At 49.8% G+C, this 16,291-nt stretch overlaps 2 protein-coding genes across 4 annotated transcripts in view; one reads left to right on the top strand and one right to left on the bottom strand.

The window, feature by feature from the left end:
* Window positions 1–6,856, bottom strand: part of LOC146046274 (solute carrier family 66 member 2-like) — a 79,996-nt gene extending 73,140 nt beyond the window's left edge. The window contains exons 1-2 of one of the 2 annotated variants that reach the window (XM_083165523.1): window positions 6,777–6,856; window positions 1,575–1,655 (exon numbers count right to left, since the gene is read on the bottom strand). The gene's annotated coding sequence lies outside the window, so the exon portion shown is untranslated. Of the gene's footprint in view, window positions 1–1,574; window positions 1,656–1,753; window positions 1,852–6,776 lie in introns of those variants that run through there. The other variant, XM_083165522.1, reaches the window with a different exon arrangement.
* Window positions 6,857–6,953: 97 nt separating this feature from the next.
* On the top strand, window positions 6,954–15,742 carry HSBP1 (heat shock factor binding protein 1). 2 transcript variants are annotated; one of them, XM_083165528.1, is made up of 4 exons: window positions 6,954–7,109; window positions 11,688–11,754; window positions 14,453–14,547; window positions 15,493–15,742. In XM_083165528.1, exons 1-4 carry the CDS (start codon window positions 7,065–7,067, stop codon window positions 15,502–15,504), a joined length of 219 nt encoding a protein of 72 aa, XP_083021654.1. In that variant the 5' UTR covers window positions 6,954–7,064; the 3' UTR covers window positions 15,505–15,742. The 2 variants fall into 2 exon arrangements, with proteins under 2 accessions (XP_083021654.1, XP_083021653.1); XM_083165527.1 differs by having other exon boundaries at window positions 15,490–15,742.
* Window positions 15,743–16,291: the final 549 nt, after the last annotated feature.

Raw genomic sequence — 16,291 nt, 5'->3', positions numbered from 1 at the left:
CCACTATGGGCATGTCTAACAGACCTTTGAGTCATTATCCTTACACCCTGTAGCATTTAAAAATGACTCCTGTAAGCAAAATGACCCCAGCTGTAGCATAGAACCCCCCCCCCCCCCCCCCGTACAGCTGATGCCCCCTGTAGCATCCTCACCACTCACTTCTACATATTCCTATCACCCCTGTAGTCTTTAATCCCACCGCTCACTATTTTTTTGAGTGATCTCTCCCTGTTGCATTATACCCCCACCAGACCATAGATATCCCTATTTGCTACCCCACTCCCCACCTCCTGTAAGTATGTGTCATGCAGCTCAGAGCGGGCAATCAATGACAGTCATAGAACTCAGGGGTCAATGGGGCAGATGTATGAAGGATCGTTATGGGGGAGAAGGGGTATCAGCGCACTGATACCGCTTCTCCCCCATGTATTTTAGCAGATCCTAGTCATCCAAAATATGAGGTTTTTGATGTTCTGCTATCACAAAAACGGTATTGTAGTGTTCCGGCACGCACAAAGCGCATGTTAAATAGCTTTTTTCCTACTGCTGTTCGCATGCTAAATGCTGTAAAGTGACATGGGAATTGCTCTTAGTGTTTTCTTTTGTGCAGGTTCTTGTGTAAAGTTTTGTTGACAGTGCATTCGTTGTGGTGTATTGTTAATAACAATAAAGTATTCTTATCTTAATGTATGATGGAGCCAGCGTGCGGCAAAGGACAGGGGCGCTGTCCTTGTGGGAGGAAACCGGAGTACCCGGAAGAAACCCATGCAAGCACAGGGAGAATATACAAACTCCGCACAGTTAGAACCACGGTGGGAATAGAACCCATGACCTCAGTGCTGTGAGGCAGTAATGCTAACCATTACACCATCCGTACTAACAACAGAATGTCTATAGGTTCTCTTAAAGCTACAATCAGCAACCTCTAACTGTGGTTAGACTACAAATCCCTTCATCGGTCTGGTAGGAAATGCTGGTACTTGTAGTGTCACAGCAGCTATCAGGCCACACAATGAACTAGCATTTGAGAGGCAGCAGCAGCGACGTTGCTGAGGGATGGGAGTGACCACACACGTGTGAGACTGTGACATATAGAGAAATGTTTTTAGATTGTGAAATAATAGATATGTGAGCTTGTAGCTGGGTACACAGTGGGTGATACATCATCAACGATATGGATGATATCAATATCGTTGATGATATTGCCTATATATCGTTCAAAGGCCCCCCGTCGTCTGTTCATGCAGCTCAATACCGTCAATACTATCAATATAGTTATTCCGCAGCACCACTGATATCACGGGAATAGCTAAATGTGTACTCAGCATATCACTATACCAGTGAGTACTGACAAGGATAGGTCACCCTGACACAGGTATGCTGCTGGTCATTCTGGATGTAAGGTGCCATTGTATTAACTATCAAGCGTTCCTTCAGCACTGTGTACCTGCTGATGATTACTGGTTCACTGACCATTTCTTATAGTCAATAATACACATAATTACACATGGAAATAGAAATATTATTGTAGTATTACCATGGTCAATGTATGGAAAATCTATGATTATACAGACCTCTTCCACGTTCTGGGCCCATAACATCTGCTGTTACTGTATATTGCCGTATAATTCCCGGACGTTGAACGAACATACACCCTGCACAGAGAAATCCCATTATAGTTACTAGCTGCAGATATAATATATACACATTGGTTCTAGATCTTAAAGCTATAGACCATGCTGAGTTCACTCACTGCATAAATAAGAGGGATGTTCAGCTCCTTCTACTCAGAGACATTCCAGGTAGCTGAATTCAAATACATGCAATGGTAAGACGTGCGGACCATCATCTAATTATAGTTATGGAGACTGATCCGGACAGGTGTCATCGTGAAGCTGGGGGGAGTGTCTGTGATATTGGAGACATGATGATAGTATAGACGGGCAGATGTATTAAGCCTTAACAAGAGATAAAGTACAGGGTGATAAAGGACCAGCCAATCAGCTCCTAACTTCCATGCTACAGGCTGTGTTTGCAAAATGACAGTAAGATGCTGATTGGTTGGTCCTTTATCTCTCTTTATCACCCTCCACTTTATCTCTTGTTAGGGCGTAATACATCTGCCCCATTGGGGGGAATTTACTAAGATGTGAGTTGTGTTTCACATGGGATGTTGCTATGGGCAACCAATCAGAATATACTTCTTATTTATCTAGCACCTTCTAGAATATAATAGATAGGACCTGATTGGTTGCCCAAAGCAACAGCCCATGGGAAATGAAACTCACATCTTAGTAAATTCCTCCCGTTGAGTGATAAACATCCAGCCAATTGGCTCCTAATTGTCATTTTGTGACACAGCCTGTATCATGACAGTTAGGAGCAGATTGTTTATCGGCTGGGCATTTATCACTCTTTAGGCCAGATTTATTTCATTAACAGTTTCTTATATAGCGCATACATATTCCACAGCGCTGTACAGAGAATATTTGAACATTCACATCAGTCAGTATTATGCTTCAAAAAGTGATAAAGTGGAGAGTGATAAAGAACCAGTCAGTCAGCTCCCAACTGTCATTTTTCAAACCCAGTCTTTATATCACTCTCCATTTTATCACCCAGCTGGATGGATGGATGTCTCCCCAGGCCACAGAGATGGCTCACTGTACACTGGGCTGTATATACCGCCTCAGTGTGGGACCCCCAGAGATACAGACAGCACAGCCATGAAGGTGACACATGACTGGCGTGGAGTGAAGGTGACACATGACTGGCGTGGAGTGAAGGTGACACATGACTGGCGTGGAGTGAAGGTGACACATGACTGGCGTGGAGTGAAGGTGACACATGACTGGCGTGGAGTGAAGGTGACACATGACTGATGTGGAGTAAAGGTGACACATGACTGGCATGGTGTAAAGGTGACATGACTGGCGTGGACTGAAGGTGGCACATGACTGGCGTGGAGTGAAAGTGACACATGACTGGCGTGGACTGAAGGTGGCACATGACTGGCGTGGACTGAAGGTGGCACATGACTGGCGTGGAGTGAAGGTAACACATGACTGGCGTGGAATGAAGGTGACACATGACTGGCGTGGACTGAAGGTGGCACATGACTGGCGTGGAGTGAAGGTGACACATTACTGGCATGGAGTGAAAGTGACACATGACTGGCGTGGAGTGAAGGTGACACATGACTGGCATGGAGTGAAAGTGACACATGACTGGCGTGGAGTGAAGGTGACACATGACTGGCGTGGAGTGAAGGTGACACATGACTGGTGTGGGTTGAAGGTGACACATGACTGGTGTGGACTGAAGGTGACACATGATTGCTCTGGAGTGAAGGTGACACATGACTGGCGTGGAGTGAAGGTGACACATGACTGGCGTGGAGTGAAAGTGACACATGACTGGTGTGGAGTGAAGGTGACACATGACTGGCGTGGACTGAAGGTGACACATGACTGGTGTGGAGTGAAGGTGACACATGACTGGTGTGGACTGAAGGTGACACATGACTGGCGTGGAGTGAAGGTGACACATGACTGGTGTGGAGTGAAGGTGACACATGACTGGCATGGACTGAAGGTGGCACATGACTGGCGTGGAGTGAAAGTGACACATGACTGGCGTGGAGTGAAAGTGACACATGACTGGCGTGGAGTGAAGGTGACACATGACTGGCGTGGAGTGAAGGTGACACATGACTGGCGTGGAGTGAAGGTGACACATGACTGGCGTGGAGTGAAGGTGACACATGACTGGGGTGGACTGAAGGTGACACATGACTGGCGTGGAGTGAAAGTGACACATGACTGGCGTGGAGTGAAGGTGACACATGACTGGCGTGGAGTGAAAGTGACACATGACTGGCGTGGAGTGAAGGTGACACATGACTGGCGTGGAGTGAAAGTGACACATGACTGGCGTGGAGTGAAGGTGACACATGACTGGCGTGGACTGAAGGTGACACATGACTGGCGTGGAGTGAAGGTGACACATGACTGGTGTGGACTGAAGGTGGCACATGACTGGCGTGGAGTGAAGGTGACACATGACTGGCGTGGAGTGAAAGTGACACATGACTGGCGTGGAGTGAAGGTGACACATGACTGGCATGGAGTGAAAGTGACACATGACTGGTGTGGAGTGAAGGTGACACATGACTGGCGTGGAGTGAAGGTGACACATGACTGGCGTGGACTGAAGGTGACACATGACTGGCGTGGAGTGAAGGTGACACATGATTGCTGTGGAGTGAAGGTGACACATGACTGGCGTGGAGTGAAGGTGACACATGATTGCTGTGGAGTGAAGGTGACACATGATTTCTGTGGAGTGAAGGTGACACATGACTGGTGTGGAGTGAAGGTGACACATGACTGGCGTGGAGTGAAGGTGACACATGACTGGCGTGGAGTGAAGGTGACACATGATTGCTGTGGAGTGAAGGTGACACATGATTGCTGTGGAGTGAAGGTGACACATGACTGGCGTGGAGTGAAGGTGACACATGATTGCTGTGGAGTGAAGGTGACACATGATTTCTGTGGAGTGAAGGTGCCACATGACTGGCGTGGAGTGAAGGTACACGATTGGCGTGGAGTGAAGGTGACACATGACTGGCGTGGAGTGAAGGTGGCACATGACTGGCGTGGAGTGAAGGTACACGATTGGCGTGGAGTGAAGGTGACACATGATTGCTGTGGAGTGAAGGTGACACATGACTGGCGTGGAGTGAAGGTGACACATGACTGGTGTGGAGTGAAGGTGACACATGACTGGCGTGGAGTGAAGGTGACACATGACTGGCGTGGAGTGAAGGTGACACATGATTGCTGTGGAGTGAAGGTGGCACATGACTGGTGTGGAGTGAAGGTGACACATGACTGGCGTGGAGTGAAGGTGACACATGACTGGCGTGGAGTGAAGGTGACACATGACTGGTGTGGAGTGAAGGTGACACATGACTGGTGTGGAGTGAAGGTGACACATGATTGCCATGGAGTAAAGGTGACAAATGACTGGCGTGGAGTGAAGGTGACACATGACTGGCGTGGAGTGAAGGTGACACATGACTGGTGTGGAGTGAAGGTGACACATGATTTCTGTGGAGTGAAGGTGACACATGACTGGCGTGGACTGAAGGTGACACATGACTGGCGTGGAGTGAAGGTACACGATTGGCGTGGAGTGAAGGTGACACATGATTGATGTGGAGTAAAGGAGACACTTTATTGGACTGAAATAGACACATGACTGGCGTGGAGTGAAAGCTGATACTTTATTGGTGTGGAGCAAAGGTGACATGATAGGTGGCACCATCAAATTAGTAAGTAATCCACTGGATATATGTCCGAATCCGAATCACAGTGGATGGGTCCAGAATCCAATGCGCAAATGACACACTTTGGATCAGAATCAGAGGTAAAAAAACACAATGTGACACTTTTTACATGAGTTATCGGCCTGTTGTGTGGAAATAGGGACTAAATCGCACCATACCCTCCAACATGACCCATTCCATTAGGTACAAAATGCTCTGCTGCTGGACTTCCCTCTCTCTGCATGACTGCTGTCACCTGTGCTGGACCAGTTCATTAGTGAGAAGGGTGTTTCAACACAGGTGATGGTAATCATACATCAAGAGGGAAGTCCAGGAACAGAGCATTTTGTACCTAATGGAATGGGTCATGCTGGATGGTATGTCGCACTAGTGTATAGGGGATTGGGCCAAAGGCCACTTGGTATTGTGGGTGTACAGTATTCTTAAAGCCCCGTACACACGGGGGAGATACAGATGGAGCCGGGCTCCCTCTTGCTGGCGAATCGCCAGACTGTCATCACTGGCGATCCGCCAGCAGCCCGGCTCTCCATCTGACTGAGACACGCGTGCGTCTCACACGCGTCTCAGTTTCCGTGCGGTGGGGCGACGGGACCCTGTCCGTCTCCGCTTCAGGGAGACGGACAGGGTTAGGGGGGGGGTGCGGGGAGGCGGTGGGGACCCCGGGTGACCGTCGACAAGCCGGCAGGGACCGGGGGGAACCGTGCGAAAGGGCATCCGTCCCCTTTCACAGATTCAGATGGCGGGGGATGGTGGCTGGTGTCGCCATCGCCATCCCCTGCAAAGCCGAGCCCGGCTCCATCTGTATATTGCTTAGCAATATATTGCTCAGTTTCTCCTTTTCATCAGCGACCAGAGATGGATTAGAACGGGGCTGAAAACGATTTATCGCCGGGGCACACTCCCATCACTGGCATCACACTCCCATCACTGGCATCACACTCCCATCACTGGCAATATGGTCGCCAGCGACCATATTTCTAGCGATTTCAGCCCCTATCGCCCCCGTGTGTACACAGCTTTAGAGCCTACATCTGGGGCCCTGTCAGGCCCTATCTTCTACTAGAAATACCCCTCATACTTGCCTGCCTGACCCTCTCCATGAGGGAGAAAATGCTCTGTTCCTGGACTTCTCTGGTAATGTATAATTGCCATCACCTGTGGGGAGCTACGTAATTTATAAGAAAGGCGTTTCACCAGAGGTGATGGCAATCCTACATTACCAGGGAAAGTCCAGGAACAGAGCATTTTCTCCCTGAAGGAGAGGGTCAGGTAGGCAAGTATGCATACAAGTGCACACTGGAGAAGTTGGAATTGCAATCCCCTACTGAAAAATAAGGACTTTTGAGGGACCAAGCCAGGACAATAGGGACTGTTAGCTCCTATTTTCTCCCATGTGTCTCTACAAGAGACACTGGTGCTGTACCTAGCTATAACAATAACTGGGCTGGCTGTCCCGATTTCTGTGTCACTGGTCCCTCCCCAGCAATCACAGGCACAGCAGCAGCTGAACCCACTCGCTTCCGTCTCTATGGCAACAAGGGGACCGTTGAGCTTGGACGCTCAGAAACCGGCCAAACCAGGAAGTCCTCCCCTGTGATTGGACCGCAGGGCGGACGGTGGGTGTACCCAGCACTGCCGCTTCTCGCGAGATCTCAGCGGGGCCGCTGCGGATGAGCTGTCTGTGTACGGACGGGTGACTGAGGAAACCAGGATGTCAGAGACCGATCCTAAAACCGTTCAGGACCTGACCGAGGTGGTGAGTACGGAGCCTGGGGGAGTCTGTAATAAAGTACAGGGCCTGTGGTGACTCCTGTTAACCGGGGGAGGGGGCAGTGTACCCGGCTTGATGGTTGTATGTCTCACCCCCAGGGCCACAGAGACTGCTCACTGTACACTGGGCTGTATATACCGCCTCAGTGTGGGGCCTCCAGAGATACAGACAGCACACCATACAGGGGGCCTGTAGATACCACATCCCCTGCCTCCCCTCAGTGTGGGGCCCCCAATGATACAGACAGCTCACTATACAGAGAGCCTGTAGATACCCCATCCCCTGCCTCCCCTCAGTGTGGGGCCCCCAATGATAGACAGCTCACTATACAGAGAGCCTGTAGATACCCCATCCCCTGCCTCCCCTCAGTGTGGGGCCCCCAATGATACAGACAGGTCACTACACATGGGGCCTGTAGATACCCCATCCCCTGCCTCCCCTCAGTATGGGGCCCCCAGAGATACAGACAGCTCACTACACAGGGGGTCTGTAGATACCCCCTCAGCTTTCTCCAGTGTGGGGCCCTCAATGATACAGACAGCGCACTTTACAGGGGGCCTGTAGCTACCCCATCACCTCCTCCCCTCGATGTAGACCACTCACTATACAGGGGGACTGTATATGCCCCCTTAGATTCCTCCTTCAGTGTGGGGGCCCCCAGGAATATAGACAGATTACTATACAGGAGATCTGTATATCCCCCTCACCTTTTCTACCTTAATATGGGTTCTCCATGGATATAAACTGCTCACTATACAGGGGGACTGTATATGCCCCCTCACCTCCTCCCCTCAGTGTGAGGCCCCCAATGACAGACAGCTCACTATACAGGGGGAGTGTATATACCCCCTTCACCTTTCCTACCTTAATGTGGGGCCCCATGGATACAGACCGCTTACTACACAGACTGTAAATACCCCCTGTGGGGCTCTCAGCGATGCAGACAAATCAGTATACAGGAGGACTGTGTATACCCCCTCACCATTCCTCCCCTCTAGGATACAGACAGCTCACTATACAGGGGTGCTGTCTATACTCCTCTCACCATAGTCTATCTTTATATAGAGGTCTGTATACCCCATCACCTTTCCTCCAGCAATGTGAGGTCCTTCGTGACTACAGAAAACTCGTTATTCAGTGGGGGCTGTATGTGCATCCCCATTTGTACTCTCCTCAGTTTGGGGCCTTTATGTACCCCCTCTCCTTCCCTCCCCTCTGTGTTGTACCCACAGACCCAACTCCTCATGAAGACATGTTATATGTACCCCATCACCCTACATTCTCTGTGTGGATACCTCAGTGGCCACAGATCCAATCGCTTATACAGGATGTGGCAGCATGTATATATTTACTAGGTGATTCATCGCGCCCTACGGGCGCTCTTCACACCGGCGTAAGGGGCTACGCCCCTTAATTTGTGAACATTTGTATTGTGAGAAATATGGTTAGAATTGTATGAAAGATGCCCTGTATTGCAGCTTCTGGCAGTGGGTGAGGGTCCAGCGTGGCAGCACAGGAGTACCGGACGGTGGCTCTGAGTCAGTGTCTCCTCCTACTGGGTGGGAGTTAGGGTGCATGAGAGCAGGAGGCTGGGATATGAGGCATGATAGGGGTATGTGGGCAACACAGCGTCAGCGATTACCCAGTGGTGGAAGTTACGGTTCAGGAGAGCAGGAAGCTGGGTAGTGATAGGGGTGTGTGGGCATACGGGGGACTAAAGAGGGTGGTGGACACTGTGCAGCGTGGCAGCACAGAAATACAGGAGTCAGTGTCTCCTCCGACTGGGTGGGAGTTAGGGTGCATGAGAGCAGGAGGCTGGGCGGTAAAGCATGATAGGGGAATGTGGGCAACACAGGGTGAGCGGGTCTCCACTGGCGGAAGTTACGGGGCAGGAGAACAGGAGGCAGGGCAGTGTCCTCCCACATTGATGGCAAAAGTATTCAACATCGGCCATAAACCATCGATTATTTGAAAATCATTGATGGTCGATGGGCATCCCTAGAACTGGAGGAGGGTGGGGGACAGTATGCAGCTCCCGGCAGTGGGTGAGCGTCTCCTCCCACTGGGAGGGAGTGAGCGTGCATGAGAGCAGGAGGCTGTATAATAGTGGTATGTGGGCAAGACATTGATAAAAGTTGTGGCGCTGGTGCAGAGGGCAGTGGGGAAACCTGCAGTGCGGCAGCCAGGGCCGGATTTCCCACCTAGGGGCGGTACCTGCTTGTGGTGGTACAGGATCCCCCATTGTCACGGGGGTACGTGAAATGCGGGAGCGGGGGCCGCGGTGGTCCGCTGGGGGGTGGAATTGCCGGAAGGGGGTCTGGGGGGTCTGCAAATTGCGGGAGGGGGGGTGGTGTGTGGGGATCCGCGGTTAGCGGGAGGGGGCGGGGTCCGCAAATCGTGGGCGGGGGCGCGGGGGGGCTTGAATCGTGGGAAGGGGGGTCCGCAAATTGCGGGAGGGGGGTTGTCGGGGTTAGTGAATTGCGGGAGGGGGGGTTGCGGAGGTCCGTGAATTGCGGGAGGGGCGCGTGGGGTGCCGTGAGTCAAGGGGGGGTGGTGCGGGGGTCCGTGAATCACGGGAGGGGTCATGAATCGCAGGAGGCGGGGGTCGTGGGGGGGCTGCGAATCGCAGGAGGGGGGGTGTGGGGGGTTGCCGTGAATTGCATGAGGGGGGCGTGAATCAAGGGAGGGTGGGCGCAGGGGGGTGGTGCGGGGGTCCGTGAATCGCGGGAGGGGGCATGAATCGCGGGAGGGGGGGTCGTGGGGGGTTCCGAATCGCAGGAAGGGGGGTATGGGGGGCATGAATCGCGGGAGGGGGGGTCCCCGAATGTGTGAATTACGGGGCGGTCGCAAATCGCGAGAGGTGCCGAGGGGGCCCGCAAATCGCGGGAGGGGGCCGCTACGGGGGGTTTCGTGAATCGCGGGAGGGGGGGTCGTGGGGGGTTGCGAATCGCAGGAAGGGGGGTGTGGGGGGTGCCATGAATTGCGTGAGGGGGGCATGAATCGCGGGAGGTGGGGTCCCCGAATGTGTGAATTAGGGGGCGGTCGCAAATTGCGAGAAGTGCCGAGGGGGCCCGCAAATCGCGGGAGGGGGGCGCTACGGGGGGTTCCGTGAATCGCGGGAGGGGGCGGCGCGAATTGCGGGAGGGGGGTCGCAAATCACAGTAGGGGGGGGGTAGCCGTGAATCGCGGGAGGGGGGGTCGTGGGGGGGCCCTTTTAATGCCGGGAGGGGGGGTCGCAGGGGTCCCGCGAATCGCGGGAGGGGAGGATGCAGGGGTCCTGCGAATCGCTGGAGGGGGCTCGCGGGAGGGAGGGGTCGCTGGGGTCCCGCGATTTGCGGGAGGGTCGCGGGGGTCCCGCGTTTCGTGGGAGGGGGTGGTCGCGGAGGTCCAGCGAATCGCGGGAGGGGGTGGTCGGGTCTGGGACGGATATTAGACAGCACTTACATCGACAGCCATTACATCGACACCATTAGTTCGACAGCTCAATAGGTCGACATGGTTTTAGGTCGACATGTCATTATGTCGACAGCTCATTAGGTCGACAGCTCATTAGGTCGACATGTTTTTAGGTCGACACTGCCATTAGGTCGACAGAGTCTATGTCGACAGTCAAAAGGTCGACATGGGTTTTTCCACTGTTTTTTGGCCGAAATGTCGACACAGTCGACATGGACACAGTTTGAAGTGTACCGCAGCCGCTCGCTATGCTTCGGGCACGGTGCCTCGCTGCGCTCGGCACACTATTTTATTCTCCCACCACGCCCTAGTGGATAGTAGGGCATGAAATACCGCCTGTCGGCACATGTCGGCTCAATAAACAGTGAAAAAACCCATGTCGACCTTTTGACTGTCGACATAGACACTGTCAACCTAATGGCAGTGTCGACCTAATGAGCTGTCGACCTAATGAGCTGTCGACCTAATGAGCTGTCGACATAATGACATGTCGACCTAATGGTATGTCGACCTAAAACCATGTCGACCTATTGAGGTGTCGAACTAATGGTGTCGATGTAATGGCTGTCGATGTAAGTGCTGTCTAACAATAGTCCGGATACCGGGGTGGTCGCGGGGGTCCTGCGAATCGCGGGAGGGGGGTCGCGGGGGTCCTGGCAGAGGGTAGGGATGTGCAGGAGTAATGGTGGATGGTGGCTGTGGAGTAATGGTGGATGGTGGGCGTGTACTGTAGCCCTGGCTGTGCGGGGGGAGGTGATGTCAAGGGGGTGGAACGTTAGACACATGAAAGTGAAACTGTTCTACACAGGAACGTTCTCCACAGGGGTTGAGTGACAGATCTGGCTAAATATATAAGAGATACAGGGGCTGTATGTACCTCCACCTGTCTCTCTCTCTGTGTGGGCCTTCATGGGCCACAGAGCCAGCTCATTATACAGGAAGTACTGTAAAATGTTCTCTCCTCTAGTGACACAGGAATTTAGTGATCTACTTACCATTATCCGGTGGGGAACATCACACATAGATTATGGCTTATGAGAGAGTCCTGTATAATGTATATTTCCCATGTAGCTAGGTGTTTGCTACTGACTGAATTTCTCTGTACAGGTCCAGAATTTACTTCAACAAATGCAGGACAAGTTCCAGACCATGTCTGACCAGATTATCGGGAGAAATATCCTTTGGAATAGTTGGTATTAGAAATTGTGGCTTCTCTGCTGTGACACTGCTGTATGCCCCCTGTAGTTTTGCACCTGTTATGTTGGGTTCAGTATGATTTACCGACGGACGTTTGTCCAACGGTCGTTATACTGACACCCTTTGACCAACAGTCAAAATGCCAACTCGGTCATTATACCGACATGGTCAAAAACCAACATCTAACATGCAGACAGGTCAACATGTTTCTATGTGTTTTTTTTTTTTTAGTGTCTGTTGACACACAGTCCTACTTCGGACACTATTATATTCCTCCACCAGGTCCACTGGAATGGTAAAGTATGAAAAAGGTCTGTTTTGCTTGAAAACTCATGTTGGCATGTTAAATGCCGGTATTGTGACTATGTTGGTATTTAATGTTGGTCAATGGGTGTCTGTATAATGACCGTCAGTGAAAAGTCTATCGGTAAATTGACTGCATTCCGTTATTTTCAATTGTGCTTTATAATTAATAACCATTAAAATGTTTGAATGTGAAAAACGAGTGTACAAATGGTGGTTCAATAAATAAGGTAACTGGACCTCATTACATAACTTTATTCAACTTGTACATCTACTTATCACTAGTATGACCTTTGGTAAAGACTGTTTTTCGACATAGTCCCCATACTTATCTGAGCATTTGTTCCGTTGCACCAAATTATCCATTGCGGCATAAAAGAAATGTGAAACGTCCGGCTCCAGGACACGGAGGCTTGCTGAAATTTACCGTTGATTGCAAATCGCCTTCCACACAGGGGCTACTTCAGTAGTCCAAAGAGATGGACAGCACTCCATCAGGGCACCACAAATTGTCAACTGTGGAGGATGTGCCTTGCCGGCCGGCTGGACCACTGCTAGTCTTGAATGTCTGTACTGCTGTTATCAATTGCTGTGCACCAAACCTGTTTCCGTAACATGATGTTATTACCGTACATCTCTACAAGATGGTGATGAATTTCAGCTGCTCATGTGCCCTTTTAGACGTAGAAATGTGGTCATGACACACCTCAACGTTTGGCCATGTTTCCACCAGACCTGTCATTTTACACCTGATATAGGGACAGTATAACTGAGGTGAGGTGCAGTGTAATGGCCATTAGGGGAAGCTCTGGCCTGGTGGTAAGTAGAATGAAATAGAGCGCATTAAACATTTACCTTCCTTATTGAACCACCCTTGTAAAATGACTTATTCTTGTGTAATACTTGCATTATATTGTAGTATTGCTAAAAATAACGGAGTAGTGATCATTCTAACACCCTGCACCTGTCAAAATCTGTGCAGTTCCTCTTTCCTGACTATGGAGTTTCTCTCTGTTGTGGAGTTTCTAGCTCAATTTGGTCTGCAACTCTGCTGAAATACAGATCAGCCTGTGCTAGAGTCACCACAGGAAAGCGGAACTGCACAGATTTTGAAAGCTACATGGTGCTAGATTGAACACTAATGGAGTATTTCCTTCTTGGTAGCTTCTATTCCAAATAGCACAAGACAAATATCAAAATCATGGCTAAAAACCTGGAGCCTATGGACGGTATTGAATCCTGGATTCCGACTGTGGGAACCCCGGGCCGTTCTCACTCAACCCGACAAACTCAACAACCGGAATTCATTGTTCCGGCTGTCGAGTGTTGGAAAGTGGGCATGTTCACTTCCACTGATATGTACAGAGCAGTTGTTACCTAGGAGACTGTACACAAATCAGTGTTCTATACGGTACTTGTGTAGTATCACGGCTCCCACGATGTGCATTGCATAAGAAAAAATCGCATGCGATGTGATGCGATGCCATTTTTCAAAGAAATCATTGACATGTGTTGAAATCATGTTAAATGCACCCCAAAGGGCATTTATTACTGTACCACCCCCACTATAAACACCAACCCTAAGCGTGGCAAGCGCAGCGGTACGCGTCCTACGACCTTTTCATACCCCCACTATCCACGTCGGTGTGGAGTTGAGAATAGAAAGTGTGGCGAGTCACCGAGCCCGAAGCGTGGCGAGCGTCCCCTCGCGGGCTTCACAGGTATCAGCGGGGCTCGCTGCGCTCGCCACACTTTCTATTCTCAACTCCATGGCGACGTGGATAGTGGGGGTATGAAAAGGTCGTAGGACGCGTACCGCCGCCACTCGCCACGCTTCGGGTTGGCGTTGATAGTGGGGGTGGTACAGTGTGAAAAAAGACATTTGGGGTGCATTTAAAATGTTTGCTACTAATTTAAATGCATTTGGATGCATTTGTGATCAAAATCGCATTACATGCGATGGCATGCGATTTTTTTACAACAAATACATTAAAAACTCTGAAAAATCGCATCGCATGCCACTACATATGGCATGCGATGGGAGCCGTGAAGGTATGCAAGTACCCTCTATACTTCTGTACTCACCTCTGTAATGCAGTACTAATCCCTAAAGAGATGTTGAAAAGATTGATTACACCTGCACCAGTGGCTGTATCCCATACAGCGGCATAGCAGTGATCTGTAGGTTCTCTACCAGACATCTATAGCTACTAGGACCTGATGAGAGCACTACACTTGTTACTTGCTCTGACTTCTCTGCTAGCTGTGCACAATGACGTCAGTATTTCCATACTAAAAGTATGTATTATATATTATCATTGGTTGTAGTGTGACTGTATGCATTGTTGACTGTAATCTTTAACTAACCTCACTCGATGATATGAGTACCCGCATCGACGACCTGGAGAAGAACATTGCAGATCTCATGACGCAGGCAGGGGTGGAGGAGGAGGAAGCTGCAAACAAGGTTTGTCATTTATGGCAGATAGAGGACTATGATAACCCCCAACACTGATGGTATGGGGAGCTGCAAACAGACCGCTGCAATGTAGAATTGTGGATCCTTAAAAGAACAGCAGATTAATATTTGGCAACACTGACTTATTTGTAGCAACCAGTAATACAGTATGACTTGTATAGCAATAGAAAGCTGGCTGGGCCAATAGTAGATGTCAGCATAGCACTGTAGAGAGTGTCTGATTGTACAGTGCTTATAGGGCATGGGTCATAGGGTCTACTGTATGAAGGTCGACACAAGCATTAGGTTCACAGTGAAAAGGTGGACATGAGTTTTTCATTTTTATTTTGGATACCGTATCGGTGTACTGCATGCTCTTGCTATGCTTTGAGCACACTATCTTCTTCCTCCAGGCCCTAGTGGATGGTAGGGTATGAAATACCGCCTCTCGGCACATGGCTCAAAAAAAACTGTGAAAAAATCATGTTGACCTTTGACAGTCGACCTTCGCCATGTAGACCTATGTCATGTGTCAGCCTTTAGTAGTCGACTAAGTATGTCGATCTAGCGACTGTATCCCATGCTTATATTGGCAGAACAGAGTCCTAAGGCCCAGTGTACACATGCACAGGCTCAATGAAAGTAATCCCGCTTGTTGTATCGCTGTGTGTCTTGGGACTGGTACACATACATGTCTGTGATTGTTTTGCATGTTTTGCATCTACCATAGATAAGACCATGTTACTGGTGCTCAGACGGATATATAGATCATACATGTAGTACATTTGTGTAAATCCAAGAAATAGTTATCCGATAACTGCCATGGAACGCTGTACGTTCCTGCATTTCCCATTCGTGCCAGTGTTTGCCATGGTCAGTATATAGTTTGGGTGTTACTACATGTTGATGAGAGCAGAGATTTCCAGGTACTGACTGATTTGTTTTCATTAGCAGGCCGCCAAATAGTGACCAGAGCGGACTCGGATTTTATATCGGCACACGTGAGAACCGGATCACTATTCCCAGTGTAAAATGACTGCAAATCGTTTTTTTTTTTTTTTGGTAATAACTATTGTAATAGTTTTCATTTACTAACCGTATTGTATATTCAGATTGTTTTGTATTCTGACTACGTTGTGACTTCACTTTTGTTTTTCACATCTGTGGGAAAATAAATGTTAAAATAAATAAATGACTTTCTCGATCTTATGGTCGTGTTAAATAAACCCTCGAAAAAAAAAGTGTGCATTCCTCCTCCAACCCAGCAGGGACATGATGGCAGCGCTAACTGACTTATACCGCTTTCACATCGCTATGCAATCCTGGCTCCAACCCAGGTCGGGCCTTTTCACATTAAACCCAGGTAGTATACTATATCCAAGGCGACCCGGATTTAACCCCTCTTACAATTCGGGTTGGTCGACGCAGCAACAGCTCGAGTCTGAGGTGCGGTGTGACAGGGGTATTACTGGTCCTCTCAGAGCATGGTGTGCCTTGAAGCAACACGACACTTTGGATTCAATTCAGTGCAGGGAATAGTGTCTAGAAGGATCTCCTAGTGCAGGCATGGCCAAATGATGGCCCTCCAGCTGTTGTGAAACTACATGTCCCATCATGCCTTGCCACAGTTTTGCTATTAGGGAATGCTAAAACTATGGCAAGGCATGCTGGGATGTGTAGTTTCTCAACAGCTGGAGGGACACTGTTCTAGACCTATTCAGTTCAGCACTCTGCTTTGTTAGGGAATAGCTTT

This window comes from Crinia signifera, chromosome 11 (assembly GCF_055691185.1).
Source record: "Crinia signifera chromosome 11, ASM5569118v1, whole genome shotgun sequence".
Lineage (NCBI taxonomy): Eukaryota > Metazoa > Chordata > Amphibia > Anura > Myobatrachidae > Crinia > Crinia signifera.
Note: the sequence above shows the minus strand (reverse complement) of the source record. Positions and strands in the feature narration are given on the sequence as shown.